At 49.8% G+C, this 17,477-nt stretch overlaps 1 protein-coding gene across 3 annotated transcripts in view; it reads left to right on the plus strand.

Moving 5' to 3' along the window:
• SPNS2 (SPNS lysolipid transporter 2, sphingosine-1-phosphate) overlaps positions 1 to 17,477 on the plus strand; it is a 182,657-nt gene that overhangs the window by 157,374 nt on the left and 7,806 nt on the right. The window contains exon 12 of one of the 3 annotated variants that reach the window (XM_089772164.1): positions 170 to 5,201. The exons of 1 other annotated variant lie outside the window; for it this stretch is intronic. In XM_089772164.1, coding sequence (XP_089628290.1) covers positions 170 to 236 — 67 coding nt within the window. In that variant the 3' untranslated portion in view covers positions 237 to 5,201. Of the gene's footprint in view, positions 1 to 169; positions 5,202 to 16,675; positions 16,723 to 17,477 lie in introns of those variants that run through there. One more of the 3 variants, XM_075904316.2, reaches the window with a different exon arrangement.

Consider the following 17,477-nt stretch of genomic DNA (forward strand, 5'->3'; position numbering starts at 1 on the left):
TTTGCACTACACGGTATGGGAAATAGTCCAACGGAACAACTGAGAAAATGAAAACCATTGGGGGAGGGAGGGTGTCGAGGGGAGCTAATAAATCTAGATCTGGAGTCACTATATGGAAGCCTTTCCTGGTTCCTAACTACTGCTTATAAAAAAGTGATGTGTTGTCCAGTAAGGACACCGATTCGGAGCACTTCACTCTTGGCAACGCCAGTAGTTCAGACGATGCGCCCACGTGACACACCATTTTGGGTTAGATTCTCTCATCACCCTTGCACAAGGATATGACTCCAGGTGTATTCCGGTCCTGCAGTGAACACTGGCAGGTGCGTGGGCTGGTGTTTGCCCTAGAGCAGCTTTTGTTGTTGCTGCTGCTTGTGCAGATGGTGATGTTACTTGCCTTGACATCTGCACAAGCAGATGTAGAGACGTTGGCCGAGTGCAGCCTCCCTCGATGCAGTTCAGGCGGCCACTGGCCTGGTGCCAGCGCCGGGGCAGCACATCTGCATTAGGAGCTTGTGCCGGTGTAGCAACGCTGCTGTTGTCACCCCACTTCGGATCTCCTCAGGTGTGCGCCTGTCTGCAAGCCACGCGGTGGGGAGAGAGGAAACCCTGTTATAATGTTAAAAAGCCATGTGCCCGCCCTGATAGCAATGAGAAATCTAAGCACGGAATGAGGTGCTGGAGGTACCGCACGTTGTGAATACCTGGGAATAGGTAAAAGCCGGCTGTGACACAGTGGATAACGGAGCACAGGCGGTGCTTGCACACCCGTGGGCAGCTGAATCACTGTTTCTGTCAGCAGGAATAGTTCCGCTGTTCCCGTTCCTCGTTTTTAGTCCCTAGGGATCATGGGCCCACCCTGTTATTTGCTCTGCCGACGCACAGTGTGAAGGGCCCCCTGCAAAAGCTCACAAGCTGGGTTATGCCAAGAGGCAGCGCGTGAGTGAAACAGCCAGGTGGATGGAGAGGGAAGAGAATGAGGGGGATGAGCCAAGATGTCATACGTGAAGCAACCGGCTCGGCTTCTTCACCCCCCACCTTCGAATAAATTGGTGATTTATTCTTCAATAACTGCGGGAAGGGACACATCTTCTAAGCAGGGTGCAACGTGTTTCTAAGTGGTCGCTGACCTGGATCCTGGCACGTCCCCTGTAACTGAATTCCAGCCTTGTACAATCAGAGACTTTAACCTGGCTTTGGGGCGTCCTGCGCTGCTGCGTTTAGCTGAGTGGTAGCCCATTAAAGCAGACGGCGCCTAACCACGTGGTAATTGTGGGGATGCAGGGAGGTGAACGGATGCATCCAATACAGCAAGGCGCTCAGCCCGGCATTTGTTGCCAGAGGGGGCCAGCGAGTCCAGGCTGGTAGCTGGATTTAATAACACTGACATCCAACATGGCCACGTTATGAGTTTAAAGCAAGCTCATTCGGGGGGGGGAGGGGTGGCAGCAGCGTGAGGCTTTCCTTGTGCCCCCCCGTGAGAGCGAGTAGGGCTGAGCAACCTTCTCTGTACGTCGCTCAGTCTGATGCGCTGTCCCCTGTTGTGCGCATGAATAACTAGCGCCTGCATTAGTGCATTCGGAAGTGAGAACAACGGCTTTCGGGCAATGGCAGCTCAGACCCAGGTCAGACCTCTCTGTGGCTGGTGCATTCCCTGCAGCATGTGGCTGGAAGAGTCCTTATTTGGCCTGTGAACGCTTGTAGTGAAAATCCCTGTGCTGTTCGCTGCCCTTGCTAAGGTGCCAGAGTGCAGGGGCACATTTTACACAAGCCTTTGCCAGCTCAGCCCTGCCATGTGCAAGAGCCATTGGCTGGAGGGAGAAGGGGGGGGGGGCTAGAGAGATACAAACCCACCTCTATGGGCGTGCTGTCCAACACGCTAGCCCCTAGCCACATGTGGCTGCTTGAGGGGTGATCTTCACTGCAAGATCATCTGGCAGAAATATGCTAATGATGAACTCATTAGCATAAGTTGCTATCTCATTAGCATATTTTGCCATGTCTTTTTGCGCAAGGGGTTTTTGCACAAAAAGAAGCAGTGTGGACGAGCGGGTTTTTTTTCCGCAAAACGGAGGCTTTTTTTGGCGCCAAAAAACCCAATTCACACTGCTTCTTTTTGAACAAACACCCCTTGTGCAAAAAGAAATGGCAGAAAATATGCTAATGAGATTGTGACTTATGCTAATGAGCCCATCATTAGCATATTTCCTGCCATAAGATCGCGCCGTGAAGACGTCACTTGAGTGTAGCTAGTTCGCTAGAGCAGCATCCTGTAGTATAGTGACTACTGCTCCAGAACTGATTGGACGGCTCTGGGGGATGGGAGCTCCCAAGCGACCGTGTCCCTGGCCATCCACATGTGTCCTACTGCTTCTCTCCACGCTGACCGGAGCCCTCCTGTATGCCGCTCACATCCCGCGAGGCCCAGCTTCCTTCCCCTTCCTCATTCCATTTCAAACGCAGGCGAGCAACCTATTTATATTTCTGTCTCCCCTTCCGCATCCTTCCCCTTTCCATTCTCCGGCTGACTCGCCGCCGTTTGCGCAGTGCAGTTATTCGGCCCGCACGCCTTCGCGGGCCGGTGCTGAGGGGCGCCACTAGAATACAGATGGACTCATTACTATAAGTCACGACTGGTCTCACACCTGCTCGGCTTTTCTGTCCGCTGGGTTTTTCATTATGCCCCTGAACCGTTATTCCCTTGTTAAAAATCCTGGCCCGCAGTCACGCTCCTGGTAAAGTGCTCTGTCATAGCGGGACGGTGTCGTTGCTGCAGTGGTTAGGCCCATTACCAAAAACACCCAAACAAACTGTATTTTTAATATGTATTAGTAACCTTTGAGTTCTGATCCAAGCCAAGCCACTGCTGGGCCACACCCCCGGTGGGGTAGCATGCTGTCCCCCTTGCCAGCCTGTTCCTGGTTTGCTCAGCAGCATAGATCCCTTTGCCCGGCTCATGGGAATGGGAGGAAGGGCAGCAGGGCCTGGAGATTATTAGCATGTTAGCGATCCATGCTGGACTCCAGGTCGGCTCTCCGGCTACCATCTGTCCACATGCTTCCTGAATGGTGGAACCGGGCTGGGCGTACAGGGCATTAATGCATCCTCCGCTAGAATAGCTTCCCTTGCCAGGCCCGTCCCCAGTCCCACCCACCCCTCGAAGGCTGAGCACAGAGCATTGCTCCTTCAGGAAGCCCGTGTGCTCCTCCACCCAGGAGCCCGCTGCTCAATCAATTAGCAGGACTCCCCAGTGCACCCTGCCAAGTGAAATTGATTAACCTGCAGGCATCGAAAGCCCCCGCGTCACGCCTGAGATTAAACCCATTCATCACAGGTAGGGTCAGGTCTCACAGGCTGGAGGTCACAGCCCTGACTAATGACTAAAGATGGGGGCAAAGCTGGGTAATTCTGAGGCCTGGCGTCCTCCTCTGCTGAGGTGGGTCTGCCGCCTCTCGACTTGCCAGGCTGAAGGACAGTTCAGGGTTTTTGGCTGGTGCTTAGGAAAAATGTCCTCACCCGCCGTAAATAGAGCAGCCCCCTCCGAGCCGCTGTGAAAAGCTGCACAACCGCTTCCGCCACGCTTCCTTTTTAGACGAGAGAACGTACAAGATGAAACCTCCCGCCCGTCAATCCTGCGTAACGCCTTTATGCTCCTCTCAGCACCACGGCAGCTCGTGGCCTACTTTGTGGATGACTTTTTTAGCCTATTAAATCCAGTTGACAAAGCTTCCCTACTCCCCCACGGTAACGATGAACCAGAAAAAGCTCATGAGAAGAGCAGCACAACGAGCCTGCTTTCAAATGAGATTATTCTCAAATAATGGATCTTTCACATACATCCCAGGCACTTGGAAATACACCAGCTGCAAGAGGCTTTCTATACATTTAGGAATGACACAGATGAGAACAATCAGTCCATAATGTAAGCTAATTACTTCTGGTGTGTTTTCATATATACATAAAATATAAGCCCCTCCCTCAAGTGATTAGAGAGTGGGACGGCTGTCGAGGCCTTGGCTGCCTATAGTAATTACAATTCTGTTGATCCGTTTAGTAAGGACAGGAATATTAGCTCAGGGCCTTGCTCACATTCAGACTTGGACAGGTATATTGTTCACCTAAAATTCCTCCTGTGATTCCACTCGAAGGACTAAGGCATCGCTTCACGTGCTGTGGTCCTGCCTTGCACTGCGAGATACTTTTGTGTTGCTCGCTGGGGTGGCTACAGGGTATTTCTGCTGGACTGATCACCCTAAAATCCCCCTTACCCAAGTCACAGAGGTGGTGTGAAGCGTAGCTAGGCCGAGCTTCTTCCAGCGGGGCTGTGGGGTGTACCCAAGGACAGTATTGGGACCTGCATGGCCGAGTGCCTATAGCAAGCGAGTGTCAATTGAGCGATGAGGGTTTCACTCCTAGCTCTGCTGTGGCCTTCCTCCGGTACCAGGAGGGAAGTCAGCTCAAGCCTAATCATCTGAGGGCTCTTCCAAAAGAGGAATGTAAATTAACCCGATCGAAAATTCAAATCACGCGTGGATTTACAAATCTCGCGCTTCATTTGCATAATCGCGGGAGAGCGCTCTTTCAAAAAATGGTTTTTCGAAAAAGTTGCAGTCTAGAAGAGGTTCTTTTAAAAAAGACACCCTTTTTCGAAAGAGTCCGTACACCTGAAAAAAAAACTTTCGAAAAAGCGCTCTACGATTATGCAAATGAAGTGCGAGATTTGTAAATCATTTGAATTTTCGATCAGGCTCATTGACACTCCTCTTTTGGAAGAGGAATGAAGCTTAGACAAGCCCTGGGACGCAGCGGCTCTACGGCTCCACGGTCATGACTGCTCATGGAGTGCCATAGCCTGCCTGCATCGCCGTGTTCCCATCGGTAAAGCACATAACTCGTGGAAAATGAACCTTTGCACCCCTCTGTGAGGCACACAGAGCTCCAGGAAGCAATGCTTTACATGGGCACTTAGCAGGTGTAAATAGCTTCACCCTTAATTAGGGAGAATCTAGCCTCTTCCTAGCGCACACAAAATAAGAGCCATTTGCCAGGTTACTAGGCATGTTGGGTACAGGCTCCTGCCATGGCCCTACACCAGTTGGCACATAAACCAGTGCGACCACTTTGCATTTTCTGCCCGTCTTTTTCATATGGCGTCTGCTGATCTGTTATACGGCTGGAGCATGACCCTCCCGTTAGACGTACATAGGAGCAGAGGAACTGTCAAACTGGATCAGACCCATGGTCCGTCTAGCCCAGTGTCCCGTCTCCAGCAGTTCCCGATGGCTCAGCAGAAGGTGAAAGGGCTCCATAGGAAGCAGTTGTGGGAAAATCTGCTGCTCACAAAGGTCTTCTCCTAATTTCCAATGTAGGCCTCAAAGCATGTGGTTTGACACCCCTTCCCATGCTTTTTTAGCATTAACTATGATCATCCAGATAATCTTGCTATCCATAGAATCAGCCAGTACATAGTACATGCAACAGCCAGTTTTTTCCACTAGGCAGGCCAAGCCACAAGATGGAGCAGTCTTGCATATCTCCAATGCAACGATTAACAGGTGTAAGCAATCCCCCCGATGCAGCCAGCTTACCCAACAGCGTAGCTATTTAGCTATTATCCTGAAACAACGTCAAAAAGTACGGCTGCCTGAAAGGCCTTGGTTTTCCAGCCCAGAAATATTTGCAATAAAAATTAAACATTGTATTTAACACACACCTGCCACTCTTAAACCCTTTTGATGGAGTGTGGAAACTTAAGTAACCAGAATGATTTAGGTATCATTTAAACGTAATTAGTTCAGACACTTACTAGGAGGAAGTTACTGCTTTTTACACTACTGATTGGGTGGTGTAAAACACAAAAAGAACACCGTCTAATTAACATGTAGCCTTATGTTTTCCTGAATGTGTTAAGTCTACAAACTGCAGACTCCCTTGTAGCAAAGAGAAGAACAAGCCATTTTCAGACCCTCTTCACAGTAGGCTTGTTCTAGCCTTTTCCAGAGGCAGGCACAAAATCATCTCAAACTTCCCACGTTGCAATAATTATTTTTCTTGACGGCGCCTTTGATCCTTTTCAGTTTCTTTTATGCAGACGTGTGGTAGTTAGAAGAGATGCATCAGATACTGTCATGTTCCTGCCAGAGCAGGATATAGCTCCCTCCCCCCCGAGCATATATGCAATAGTAAGCTATGATGTACATTTGGTTTGTTTAACTCTCCATGTTAGAAGGGCTTGGCCTTTACCTCAGTAGAAAGCATTTTTTCTGCAAATTAATTTAAGACAAACTCATAAAAATTCTCTGTGATGAGGAAACTAGGTGCCCACTTGAGAGGATGTGATGTGCTCAGTGGTAGATTGAGATTGTCACAGTTGACAAGGTGATTTTTCCACTCAGCAACCAGAACGGGATCTTTAAGGATCACTTCTTGCACAGTTGGCGTATAGCTGCTTGTGAGGCATCAGAGGATCGCAGTGTAGCAGTGCACAGCATCACCACAAACTGGCAATATGGCCGACTGTCATCCCCAGAAAAGTGGGGGTTTCATTGTGTGGCTAGCTACTAGCAAGCTTTGCAGCCCTCGTGGGTAGTCCCTACCCAGAGAAAGTCAGCCTGCAATTTACTGAAGAACCTGTTGGTGTTAGGAGCCCAACCCCACTGGAATTCAGTGGAAATTGAGCATCTAACTCCTTTGTGCTCCCCTGAAAATCCCAGCCTTGCACTCTCTAGAATAACGCTTACGGTGCACGGGTTGGCTTTACTTAGGCAGATGATGCTAATAAAACATATCCGTGGCACTAGAAACATTTCTGATGCTTCTCTAACCTAACTCAGGTGCTCTTCCGACCCTGGAGAGCTTACAGGAAAACAAAAGAAGTGGCAGTTCCCAATTTAAGATGCTGGAGGATCATTGATGGAAAGGAAGATTGCATGAAGGGGAACAGTTTGCAGGAAGGAGAAAGCCCAGCAGCGTGTTGGGGGAGGAGGACAGGATTGGCAGGCACAAGGCTGAGGGGATAGAAAGGATCCAAATAGAAGTGAAAGGGCTGGAACGTCGGGAAAATGGGAGTGGAGACGAAGGGGGTTTAGTATTCCCTGCCATTGGTGTCAGAAGGCATCTTGTGGATTTACCTTTTCTCCCTATGCTTTAACCCATTTACCCAGCGACAACTCCAAAACCGCAGAGGAAACCGGCAGATTTTGAAGCGGGGAGAGGAGTAGGGGGGAAGGGATACCTAGCGCACTGCAGCAGGCTTTTTCCGTTGTACAAACGGGGAAAAAAAGGTCTTCTGTCAAGACACTGTCCTGTTGTTCGACTGCTGGGGCCAACCTGTTTGCCTGCAGGTTACTTTAGAAGGCGTCCAAGGCTGGTTGGGTTGCCTGTGGCATTATTTTGTTTTGGGCACGTTGGCTCCAGTAGTAAGGCCCTTGCAGAAGAACGTTTCCTGTGGTGTTTGAAAGGAGCCACTCAAGCTAGGCCGCAGGTGGTGGGGGCTTTGCTTGAGGAAGGGCTGAAAGCCTGGGACAGCTGGAACGGGCAGTTACAACAGCAGCCGAAACATGGGCAGGACTTCGAGTTTGACACTCCAAGCCCCTGCCCACCAAGTGCATGTGGGAACTAGCCCTCCAAACGTACCCCGCAGAGGGGAGCATGGGCACCGGATGCCGCTGAGAAAAAAAAAAATCTCCGGAACGCCCCCAGCCGGTTGTGTGATGCAGTGCAGCAGGGCTAGAAGGGTTTCTTGACCCTGAATTGAAAGGAAGGGGAGACCTTGTGGTCTGTGCACAGGACGAAGCTGGGAACTCGCTGGAGCTGCCTCTGAATCCCCTATTTGGCCTTAAGGAAGGCAAAAGTTCTCCATAAAAATCTGCATCTGTAAAATAGAGATAACAAGCATTTGTCTGAGTCCCAAGTATTCATGTTTGCAAAGAGCTACGTAACTATGCCCTCCCTCAGTACATTATATGCACTGCAGTAGGACAGCTCCGGGCATGCATAGAGTTTATACAGGAGCTAAATAGTGATTTAACTGTGTCCTAGGGCAGTTGCTTTACTAATGCTGCATTGGCACAGATACAGAACACTGTGGCTGTGTCTAGACTGGCCCGTTTTTCCGGAAAATCAGCTTCGGAAAAGCTTGCCAGCTGTCTACACTGGCCGCTTGAATTTCCACAAAAGCACTGACTTCCTACGGTAAGAAATCAGTGCTTTTTGCGGAAATACTATGCTGCTCCCGTTCAGGCAAAAGTCTCTTTTGCGCAAAACTTTTGCACAAAAGGGCCAGTGTAGACAGCTGAGATTTGTTTTCCGCAAAAAAGCCCCAATCGCGAAAATGGCGATCGGGGCTTTTTTGCAGAAAAGCGCATCTAGATTGGCACGGACGCTTTTCCGCAAAAAGTGCTTTTGCGGAAAAGCATCCGTGCCAATCCAGACGCTCTTTTCCTAAAATGCTTTTAACGGAAAACTTTTCCGTTAAAAGCATTTCCGGAAAATCATGCCAATCTAGACGCAGCCCACCAGATCTCAGGCAGGTGGTCAGGGTGTTTACCCAGGAGCCTGCCTTCCAATCCAGGGTGCTCCTGACACGAGGAAGCAGAAGAGCAAATTATGAAAAACTCAGCCTTGCTGTTCCACTTCCTGATGCCTGCGGTCGTCATCTGACTTGGGATGAACGTGCCATCAGAAGCCGTAAATACCTTGCCAAAGGAAGGTGATGTTTGTGCCAGTAAAGGATGAGATGTTTCTGGTGAAAGCAAGGGTGGACTAAGTTACACTTGGCGTACCTGAAATCAGGGGAGATGCCCACATGCTCAGGAAGGCAGACGCTCCGCGAGCAGTGGGTGCAGGTTAGAGGGTCCCATGTGGGTTTCCATTCACAATGACTGGAGGTGTGATCCGGACTGCACCCATAACTGAAATCAGGTCCTGGCTCTTTTCTTGGGTCTCCCAGTGCTGGATCGAGGAGCGCCATAAGCACTGGGCTGCGCTCCAGTTCAAGTGCTTTCTGACATCCGAACCTGGTGAGACTGTGAATGCTGGGGTGGAAGAAGGGTCCATTCCGTCAGGCACACGGATCTCTCTACACGCGAATGTATCAGGCAGTCACAAGAGGAGTTACCACGTTTGCTGACTGTCCTTTCCCGCACCCTCAGGATCACATCGAAGAGGAATGTCATTTGTGAGAGATGTTGCTAATCAAACCCCACCAGAAAGTGAGAACTTATAACTGTCCACAGAGGCAAACAGGAACCAGTCTCATATTGCATCCAGTTGATGACACTTCTTCCCCACCCACACGCAAACAAACAAAAAATCCTCCTCCCATTCATTGACCCGGATGAGCCCACGTCACGCTTGGAGCTTGAACTGTTGGCTGGGAAGCCAGAATGCATCCACCGGAGCTGTACTGTCACCAGGCTTCAATCGGACATGCACAGGGAAACTGACAGATTTAAAGAGATTTTCAGCTTCAGTAGCACTTCCTATGGGTTCACATCAGCTGCTGCTGCAGAGTAGGACAGGGCTTATCTGTGAAGTTTATTTCCTTCGCGAGTCCTTGATATCTAAGGGGCGCTGTTAGCCGTTCCTCTTCGAAACCTGTTCGGTTGCTGCATGAGAGAGAATGGAAAGCGATGGAATTTTTCCCTAATTCCAGTCTTTGCCTTCTCTTTATGATCTCTGTAGCAAAGGAAAACAGACCACTGGCCTGCATTTCTCCCTCTGAGCAAATATGCTTAGTACCTGAATTTAACACGCAGATGGAAAACTTGAATGGAGTACATGTTGCTTTTACAGGCAAAGCTGAATGAAGAGGAAAAATACTCCTGTACATGGTTCCGAATTCCATTCAATAAAGCCATTGACATATAGGAAGAAATAGCGGATTTAAGCCAATTCATAGCTTAGGGCAGCTGGCAGAGCACATGACACAGCCAGAAGGAAGCACAGCTCTCACCAAAGGGCTGTGCTTTTGTGACAGCAGCTGCAAAATGAAATTCACCCTCCTGCCAAGGGCTAGCAAGGGGTCTGTGTGTTACTTACCTCCCGCTTTCATTCTCTTTGGAAGCCTTAATCCCCTTGTGCTGCATTTCATGGGTAAGCAGTAGGGAGAGCTAAATTACATAACAGTCTCCTCTCCCCTCCCCCCCCCAAAAAAACCAACCTATAGCCAGTGCCACTTGCGCATTAACATTTGGAAGCAAGCTAATCGTTAGTGTCTCTTCCCTTGGCAAACTGACCTCCGCTTCATCAAACAGATCCTGCTCCTGAGAGGCTAGAAGAATCTGTCGTGATGCATCAGCGACTTGTTACCGGATGGGATATTTTTAGCTGTGCACTAACTCTCCATCGCCTCCCCCTGCAAATCGCTGCGCCCCTCCCTTTGCATCATTCACTTTTCCTGCTTTCTCACTTAGATCCAGCTTTGAGTGTATATTGCTTTCAGCCCAGGTCACCTGGAGCCCTTGAAATCAAAGCCCTGACCTTGAGGGTCTCTCCCAAGCCTGGTGTTACTCCCATCTGCACTGCGTGGTAGTCACACAGCATGGTCCAAATGCCAAAGGAACATTGGGTTCAGTAGATAGTCAGGCAAGGGCTCTCTGGCAGCAGCCTCTGCAGTTCTCAGTTCCTGGTCAGGCTACCACGTGCTATGCTTATGTGGCCCCTGTTGCCATAGTTACAGAGGTCCTGGCCTTTTTGAAGGGGTTGCATTCACAGCACCCTGCGGGATGAGAATTTGCAGATGGGGAAAATGAATCACGGCGATTTGCTTGAGGTTTATATACAAGGACTCAGTGATGGAGCAGAAAGTTGAACAAGGATCATCTGAGGCCCAGCCTGGCCGCCTGACCTGGGACTATCCCACCTGCCTTGGAGATGGAAAGGGCTAACGGAGGTGTTTGGAGGACTCTGCACGTTGCTGGATTCCAACCTGTGCAGCTGACGTTCTCAACTGTTGCACTAGATCAGGGCTACTCAACAGGTGGCCCACAGCCTGTTTGTCTGCGGCCCACGGTGCAGTTTGGGCTTACGTGGGGCTCAACACACAGCCCGTGAGTGGGATCCTTTGAACTTGGCCTCCGCTGGGAACATGCTCCACAATGGCGAGTCAATATAATGGTCTTCTGTCAACAAGGCTGTGTCTACATTGGCAAGATTTTGCATTAAAGCGGTCGCTTTTTCTCAAAATCTTGCCGCCTGTCTACACTGGCCGCGAGTATTTGCGCAAGAACACTGATGTTGTAGTGTACAAAATCAGTGCTTCTTGCACAAATACTCTGATGCTCCTGCTTGGGGATAAGTCCTTTTGCGCAAGTGTTCTTGCGCAAGAGGCCAGTGTAGACAGGTAACATCAATTTCTTGCACAATAAAGCCCGATGGCTAAAATGGCCATTGGAGCTTTCTTGCGCAAGAGAGTGTCTACACTGGATGCTTTTCCACAAAAGCAAATCTTTTGCACAAAGGCACATGCCAGTATAGACGCTCTCTTGTGCAAATGCTTTTAACAGAAAAACTCTTCCATTAAAAGAATTTGCGCAAAATCATGCCAGTGTAGACGCAGCCTTATAAGTGTTTAGTAGTTAAATTCCTGGACTGTCACTGCTCACTAAAAGTGCTGTCAGATGGGTGGAAATCGGGTAACTATTGCATTTTATTAATATCAGCAGAACTGACTTACACGGGGCCTGTGTGTTGTGTAGTCTTGCCTTAATCTTTGTATTCATGCCTGTCAGTGTAAAAGAAGCTATTTGCATTTATTTGCATATATATTTGCATGTACATGCAACCACACTTCAGTTGCAGCCCTCGTCATGTGCTGTATCATTCTGGTCCTCAGAGCTTCCAAAGTTGAGTAGCCCTGTGCTAAAGGCTCTGAGCTACCATTTTCCTATTAGCTAGAAGAGCCTGGCAATTGACCTGAAGATGATGGCTTGCTGGGACCAGTGCGAGTTCTCCACACAGCTGTGGCAAGAGTGCTCCAGTGGGAGCTTTGAAGATAACACTGTACAAGAGCTAAATAGCTACTTCGGTTTCTGGTCCTCCTGGGGCTTTGTAAAAAAAATCTTTGTGAAAAAAAATTCAGGGATTTTTCCAGCTTGTGTCAATACTCAGCAGAACCTCGGAATGAACCCGGGCCCAACAGAAAGCTGTCGGCAACAAGCAGCGATAGGTGAAGCCAGTTGGTGATCTAGTTTGACCTTCCATCTAACACAGGCCAGAGAATGTCACTAGCACTTCCTGCCTAACTTCTGGCATAGCTCTTGCAGATTGCGATGGCAGCAGAGATCACAAAACCCTGAGCACAGCCCTGCTGTGCTGCTTTGACAGTTGGATTTAACTGGCTCTGACAGAGGCCTCCAGGGGACATGGAGAAACGTGTCGGTGTGAATACCCATACAGGGAAATTTCCGTTGGGCACGTTCTCCACAACCATGCTGTAGGGAGATCGGGCACAGCCTCTGCAACCGTGCTGTAGGGAGATCTGGCACAGCCTCTGCAACCGTGCTGTAGGGAGATAGGGCACAGCCACTGCAACCATGCTGTAGGGAAATCCGGCACGGCCTCCGCAACTTTGCTTCAGGGCCATGGAGGCTGGATAATGCTGGTGAGCGGCGTTAGCAGCTTCGTCACTGTCGTGAGCACAGCCGGTGGGGACGTACCAGCAGAGTTCTGAGTGAGCTCTGCAGGGCCAGCCTCACACCATCTGTATTTTAGTTCATGGCCGCCTGTTCGTAGCACAGGCTGGGGCACAGTTTGCAGAATTAGCTTTTAACAACCTAGAGTTCAGCTCGCTGCTGACGCGGATGATGGTACCAGATATGGGGCTGAAACGATACAATAGACAGTTGACTTCCCACTGGGAGGAGGGGTACCTGAAACCTTACTATGTAGCTGCCTCATCCCATTTCAGATGCGGCCTGCGGTGGTGACGTTGGTGGTACATGAGCTGGTTCTAGGGATCATGTTTTTTCCTGTTCTATTCCTCTTCCAGGAAAGCCCATCAGAACCTCCCTTTGTAAATGGGGCTGGCGAACACGATGCCCAAACTGCATGGAGATTCCTGCGTCCCACCTTGTGCTGGGATCCATCCTCCTTCCCCTTTGAGTCCCTGCTCCCCACCTGTCTGGGTGGCTGCACTAACTTAGTCCCCTCGCAGTGGTGGCCAACGTGTGGCCAGCCAGACGTTTTGTTTACCGTTGCCCGGGCACAGCGTTGCCAGATTCTGTCACCTTCTATCCAGGCCGTTTCTTTCCTACCACTGTTACTAAAGGGACAGGGAGGTAAAGCAAGAGCACGTGACATGAGGGACATGCTGATTGCACACAACAGTGACTGTGAGAGCCGGGCACTCCCCTTGCATCCAGTCAAAGTGCCGCTACGGTTCAGTCCACACACCCTGCAAATTCCAGGTACGCCAGCACAGTTAGAAAAACTACTCTGGCTCGAGAGACCGTCTTGGTTTCAGTTTTGTGGCCAACTGAGATGAAGGAGGGCCGCTCACTAGCCTTGGTTGCCAAGCGCTGCCCTATCGGATTGTTGGGGTAAACTGACACCATTGCCTGTCCCTCTGGGCGCACCAATCTGAGACCAAGAAACTCAAAAGTAGACGCTTACCCTGGCCATTGGGCTAGCGATGTGCACTGGAGAGGCTGTGAGAGCCAAACCATTCTGCAATTAGTTCTCTGTGGATTCATAGGGCTCCCTCCAACAGACTCATTCCCTGTGCCTTTCCACATGAGATGATGTGGCTAGGAGGGATGTGTCCTTCACCAAATCTGTCAGGCAGCAGCCTTTACAAAATTAAGGCTACTGACTCCATGAATTCCAGAGGGTGGGTTCACAGACTGCCAGTCCCTGCTGGGCTGGTAATTACTCTAATCCTCAAACAGTGAACCTGCGGGCAAGTGTCTCTGCATATGCAAGACAGGGGAGAGTTGTGCTAAGTAAGCCTTGGGGAAGATGAGCAGGAAAGGAATGGAACAGCTCTCTGGCATTTAGAGAAAGGGTTGCTTTCCATAGTCCTTTATGCCTTAAAAATCTATTATGGTGATCTAGTTTGACCTTCCACCTAACACAGGCCAGAGAATGTCACCAGCACTTCCTGCCTAACTTCTGGCATAGCTCTTGCAGATTGCGATGGCAGCAGAGATCACAAAACCCTGAGCACAGCCCTGCTGTGCTGCTTTGACATCCCTTAGTCCAGAGAGCTCCCAGAGCTATGTAGGAATCCCAACAAGCACAGGGATCAGCTCTGCCTTCTCCCAACGCTTCAGTGTGGGATGCTGACCCACAATGCTCTGTTCTGCCACCAGGGGAGCTAGCAATGTGGCCATGAAATGTCAACAATGGAAGGAAGTAAAACCGGTTTGACCCGGTATTCACTTTTGTCGCCAAGTGTAGATAGAGCCTAAGTCACTTCTGAAAGGGGCAGCTTGGCTCCCAAGCTACTAAGACACTTTCGAAAACTTTAGCCTAAATGAAGCCAAGATAGGTGGGTGGGGGGAGGGGCTAGAAAGGGAAGCCTGGCTTTCTCCTTATGCCTGAATGGCAGGGGGGGGGGGGGAGAGAAGATTTGCTGGGATTTTGGCAGCAATCATTTTAGAAGCAGAGGCAGGAATGGTCTCTTAGTATGTGTGTGTATTGCTCCTTGCATAATGGGACTTAGTGTGCTACAAATAATAAATCTTGGGCTGCTTTGTGCGTTGGCTGGCCATGTAGACTGGCTGGAATAAAAGGGCTAGAGTTAATTGGAGAATAGCCTTTTTTAGACAGTCCAGTTTCCTCTCAGTGACGCTGGTGCATAGACACAATAACCCATAAAAGGTCACAGCAAATATATACTACATTGGTTCTAATTCTCTGAGTAGAACAAAATTAGATCTGCTTTACATACTTTAAATATTTAATACATCATTTCAGAGCATGTAGTCTAATATTAAAGAGATGGTTCTATAAATACTTTGTAATTATAGATGCTGTCACATATCACAAAATCTATTTGATCACCTCTGGGAGAGAGATTTGGGTTTTCTAGATGGAGGAAACTGGGGAGCGGGGGGTAAACTCATTTTGTAAGTGGTGGAGATAACCGTGGAAACAATCAGGAAGTGTCTCCAACCAGTTTCGGTTATTAAGACAGTCTGGACAAGTTTCCTTCTCTGTCGGGAAGGAACAGAACGGTTCCTGTCTCCCTCCGACAGAGGAATGAAACCACTCAGGACCTTGAGAAAACGCTGTGGAGAAAATACTGCAATTTAGGAACAGCTGCTTACTCAGCAGATATTCCTAAATGGGAAGTGACAAACTGCAGTGTGGGACCCCGCCGAGGTCTGGGAGACTCCTGAGCATGCTGGCTGCTCAAGGTTCTGTGGGACGTTCTATGACCATTGGAAAATTTGGAGTTACTAGTATTTTTGCCTCTCTCTGTTAAGTCTCTGCTGACCTGCCAGGAGTTCAAATGCAATCAAAAGGTAGTCAGGGTGCAGGTGAGACAGTAAGTAATGTTCTACCTGGCTGCATCTCAGATGAAACAGAAAACCAGTCGAACACCTGGGGTACGTCTAGACAATAGCGTTATTTTGAAATAAAGGGCACAAGCCATTATTTTGAAATCATGTCGACCTGGAGAACTTCTTACTCCGACTCCTATAACCCTCATTTCACAAGAGGGTTTTTCTTGCGCAAGAAGGGGCAGTGTAGATGCTCCTTGTGCAAGAGCCTCTTCTGAAAAAAATGGTGGCTCATTAGGTATGCAAATGAGGCTCGGCGATATTCCATGCTTAGCCTCATTTGCATATTACTTGCGCAAGAAGCCGCGAGTGTAGACATAGCCCTGGTGTGTTTGGCAGAGGAGGGATGCTCCAGCGGGTAAGGGGACCAGGTTTCAATTCTCTCCTCTGCCACAGGCTTCCTGAATGACTTGGAACAACCTCTTTGAGCCTCAGTTCCCCATCTGTTAAAAGGTGGGGTGATAGCACTGCCCTTTCACAGGGGAGTGTGAGGATAAATACAGGAAAGATGCCTGCTCAGCTGGAGAGAGAGAGAGAGACTGGGTCTTACCCTAGCCCCGGGCTACCCTCCAGATAGGTGGACGTAAGGCAGCTTACATTGATTGGGACAGAGAACAGGGATGTGGTGCTGAAGTTGCACAACCTGGTGGATTAGACCTACCCCGGAGAGCTGCTGCCGGGACCAAGAAGTCTTTCAGCGCCAGTGAAAGACTGCTTTTAAACCCACCCGTCTCAGTGGTGGCTGTTCCCATTTATGCTCAGTCCAAAGGACACCACTCCACAGTTCCAGCGCAAAGAGCCTTGTTCCCTGCTGAGGGAAACGGCTGCTGCGTGTCGGAATGTCTGTGGACGGGTTTGTGCCAATTCGTATCGGACATGTCACCGGGCATGTTCCCGTGGCTGGCCCAGCTGCCCACAGACTCTACCAAGAAAGTGGTGGGAGCCCCAGACCTGTGTTCGCAGGGCAGCTGCCAACGCATGCCAGCTTCCCGCCTCTCAAGAGACTGAGCCCTCTGGAGAGAAGAGCAGCCACACTGACAATACGAATCTTGACCATTTCCGGCAAGGACAGGGGATGTTAGGTGGTGTCCCTTGGGCCGACGGATGCTCTGCCACCTCCCTGCTGACGGTTTATTCCTGACGTTATTTTCCCCCCTTTTATCCAGGGTGAATCAATTAATGGTGCCACCAGCCTCTGTGAAAGTCTGAGAAGGTGAGTGACCAAAGCCAACACACAATGACAGTGGTGACATGGGTGCGCCGGGCCTTGGAGAAGGAGCTTTCCAGTTCCTGCCCCTGCAGTTGAGCAGACGGATGGCACTGTGTCCTGGGGGGGTCCCTCCCTCTAGCTTACAGGGACCAAGGGCAAGCCACATGAGAGAGTGCAAAGCAGGCGCCTTTAGGATCAAATAGTTTGACCAAAAAAGCCCTAGCTGCAAACTCCCTCCATTTTACTCTGCCGGGCCCCAAGGCCCAAAGTTACAGCTTCCTAGGAGCTAAAGTCCACTCTGTGGTGCAACACCTTCCTTCAGAGCAGAGCAGAGCCTCCCCTCCCCTCTCTCCCCCACCCCCGGCTTATCCCCAAGGGCAAATCCCAGGGAATCAAGTCTCTCAGTGACTCTTGCAATGAAATCACTCCCTTATCGATGCAAAAAAAAGCAAGGGACTGAAGAAGCTATGAGGCCTATGTGACCCCCTTGTACTCCGGTGCCTTGCTTTAAAAAAAAAAAAAAAAAAACTTGGAGAAGAAGGTGGGGGGGGGGGGGGAGGTAACGGGGCCTATAAAGTTTCAGCTCACCCTCCTTGAAAGATACTGCAGGTCTTTGCCATCCAAAGGAGGTCCGTAGCATGAATGGTGATACCAACGCCAAACCAGATGCTCTGGCCTTGGTCTACACCAGTGGGTCCCAACCTTTTTGAGCCCTTATTAATCTATTAAAATTTCATGGACACCCCTCCCTGGGGGTG

The sequence above is a fragment of the Pelodiscus sinensis genome, chromosome 21 (assembly GCF_052426305.1).
Source record: "Pelodiscus sinensis isolate ZL-2025 chromosome 21, ASM5242630v1, whole genome shotgun sequence".
NCBI classification, from domain to species: domain Eukaryota; kingdom Metazoa; phylum Chordata; order Testudines; family Trionychidae; genus Pelodiscus; species Pelodiscus sinensis.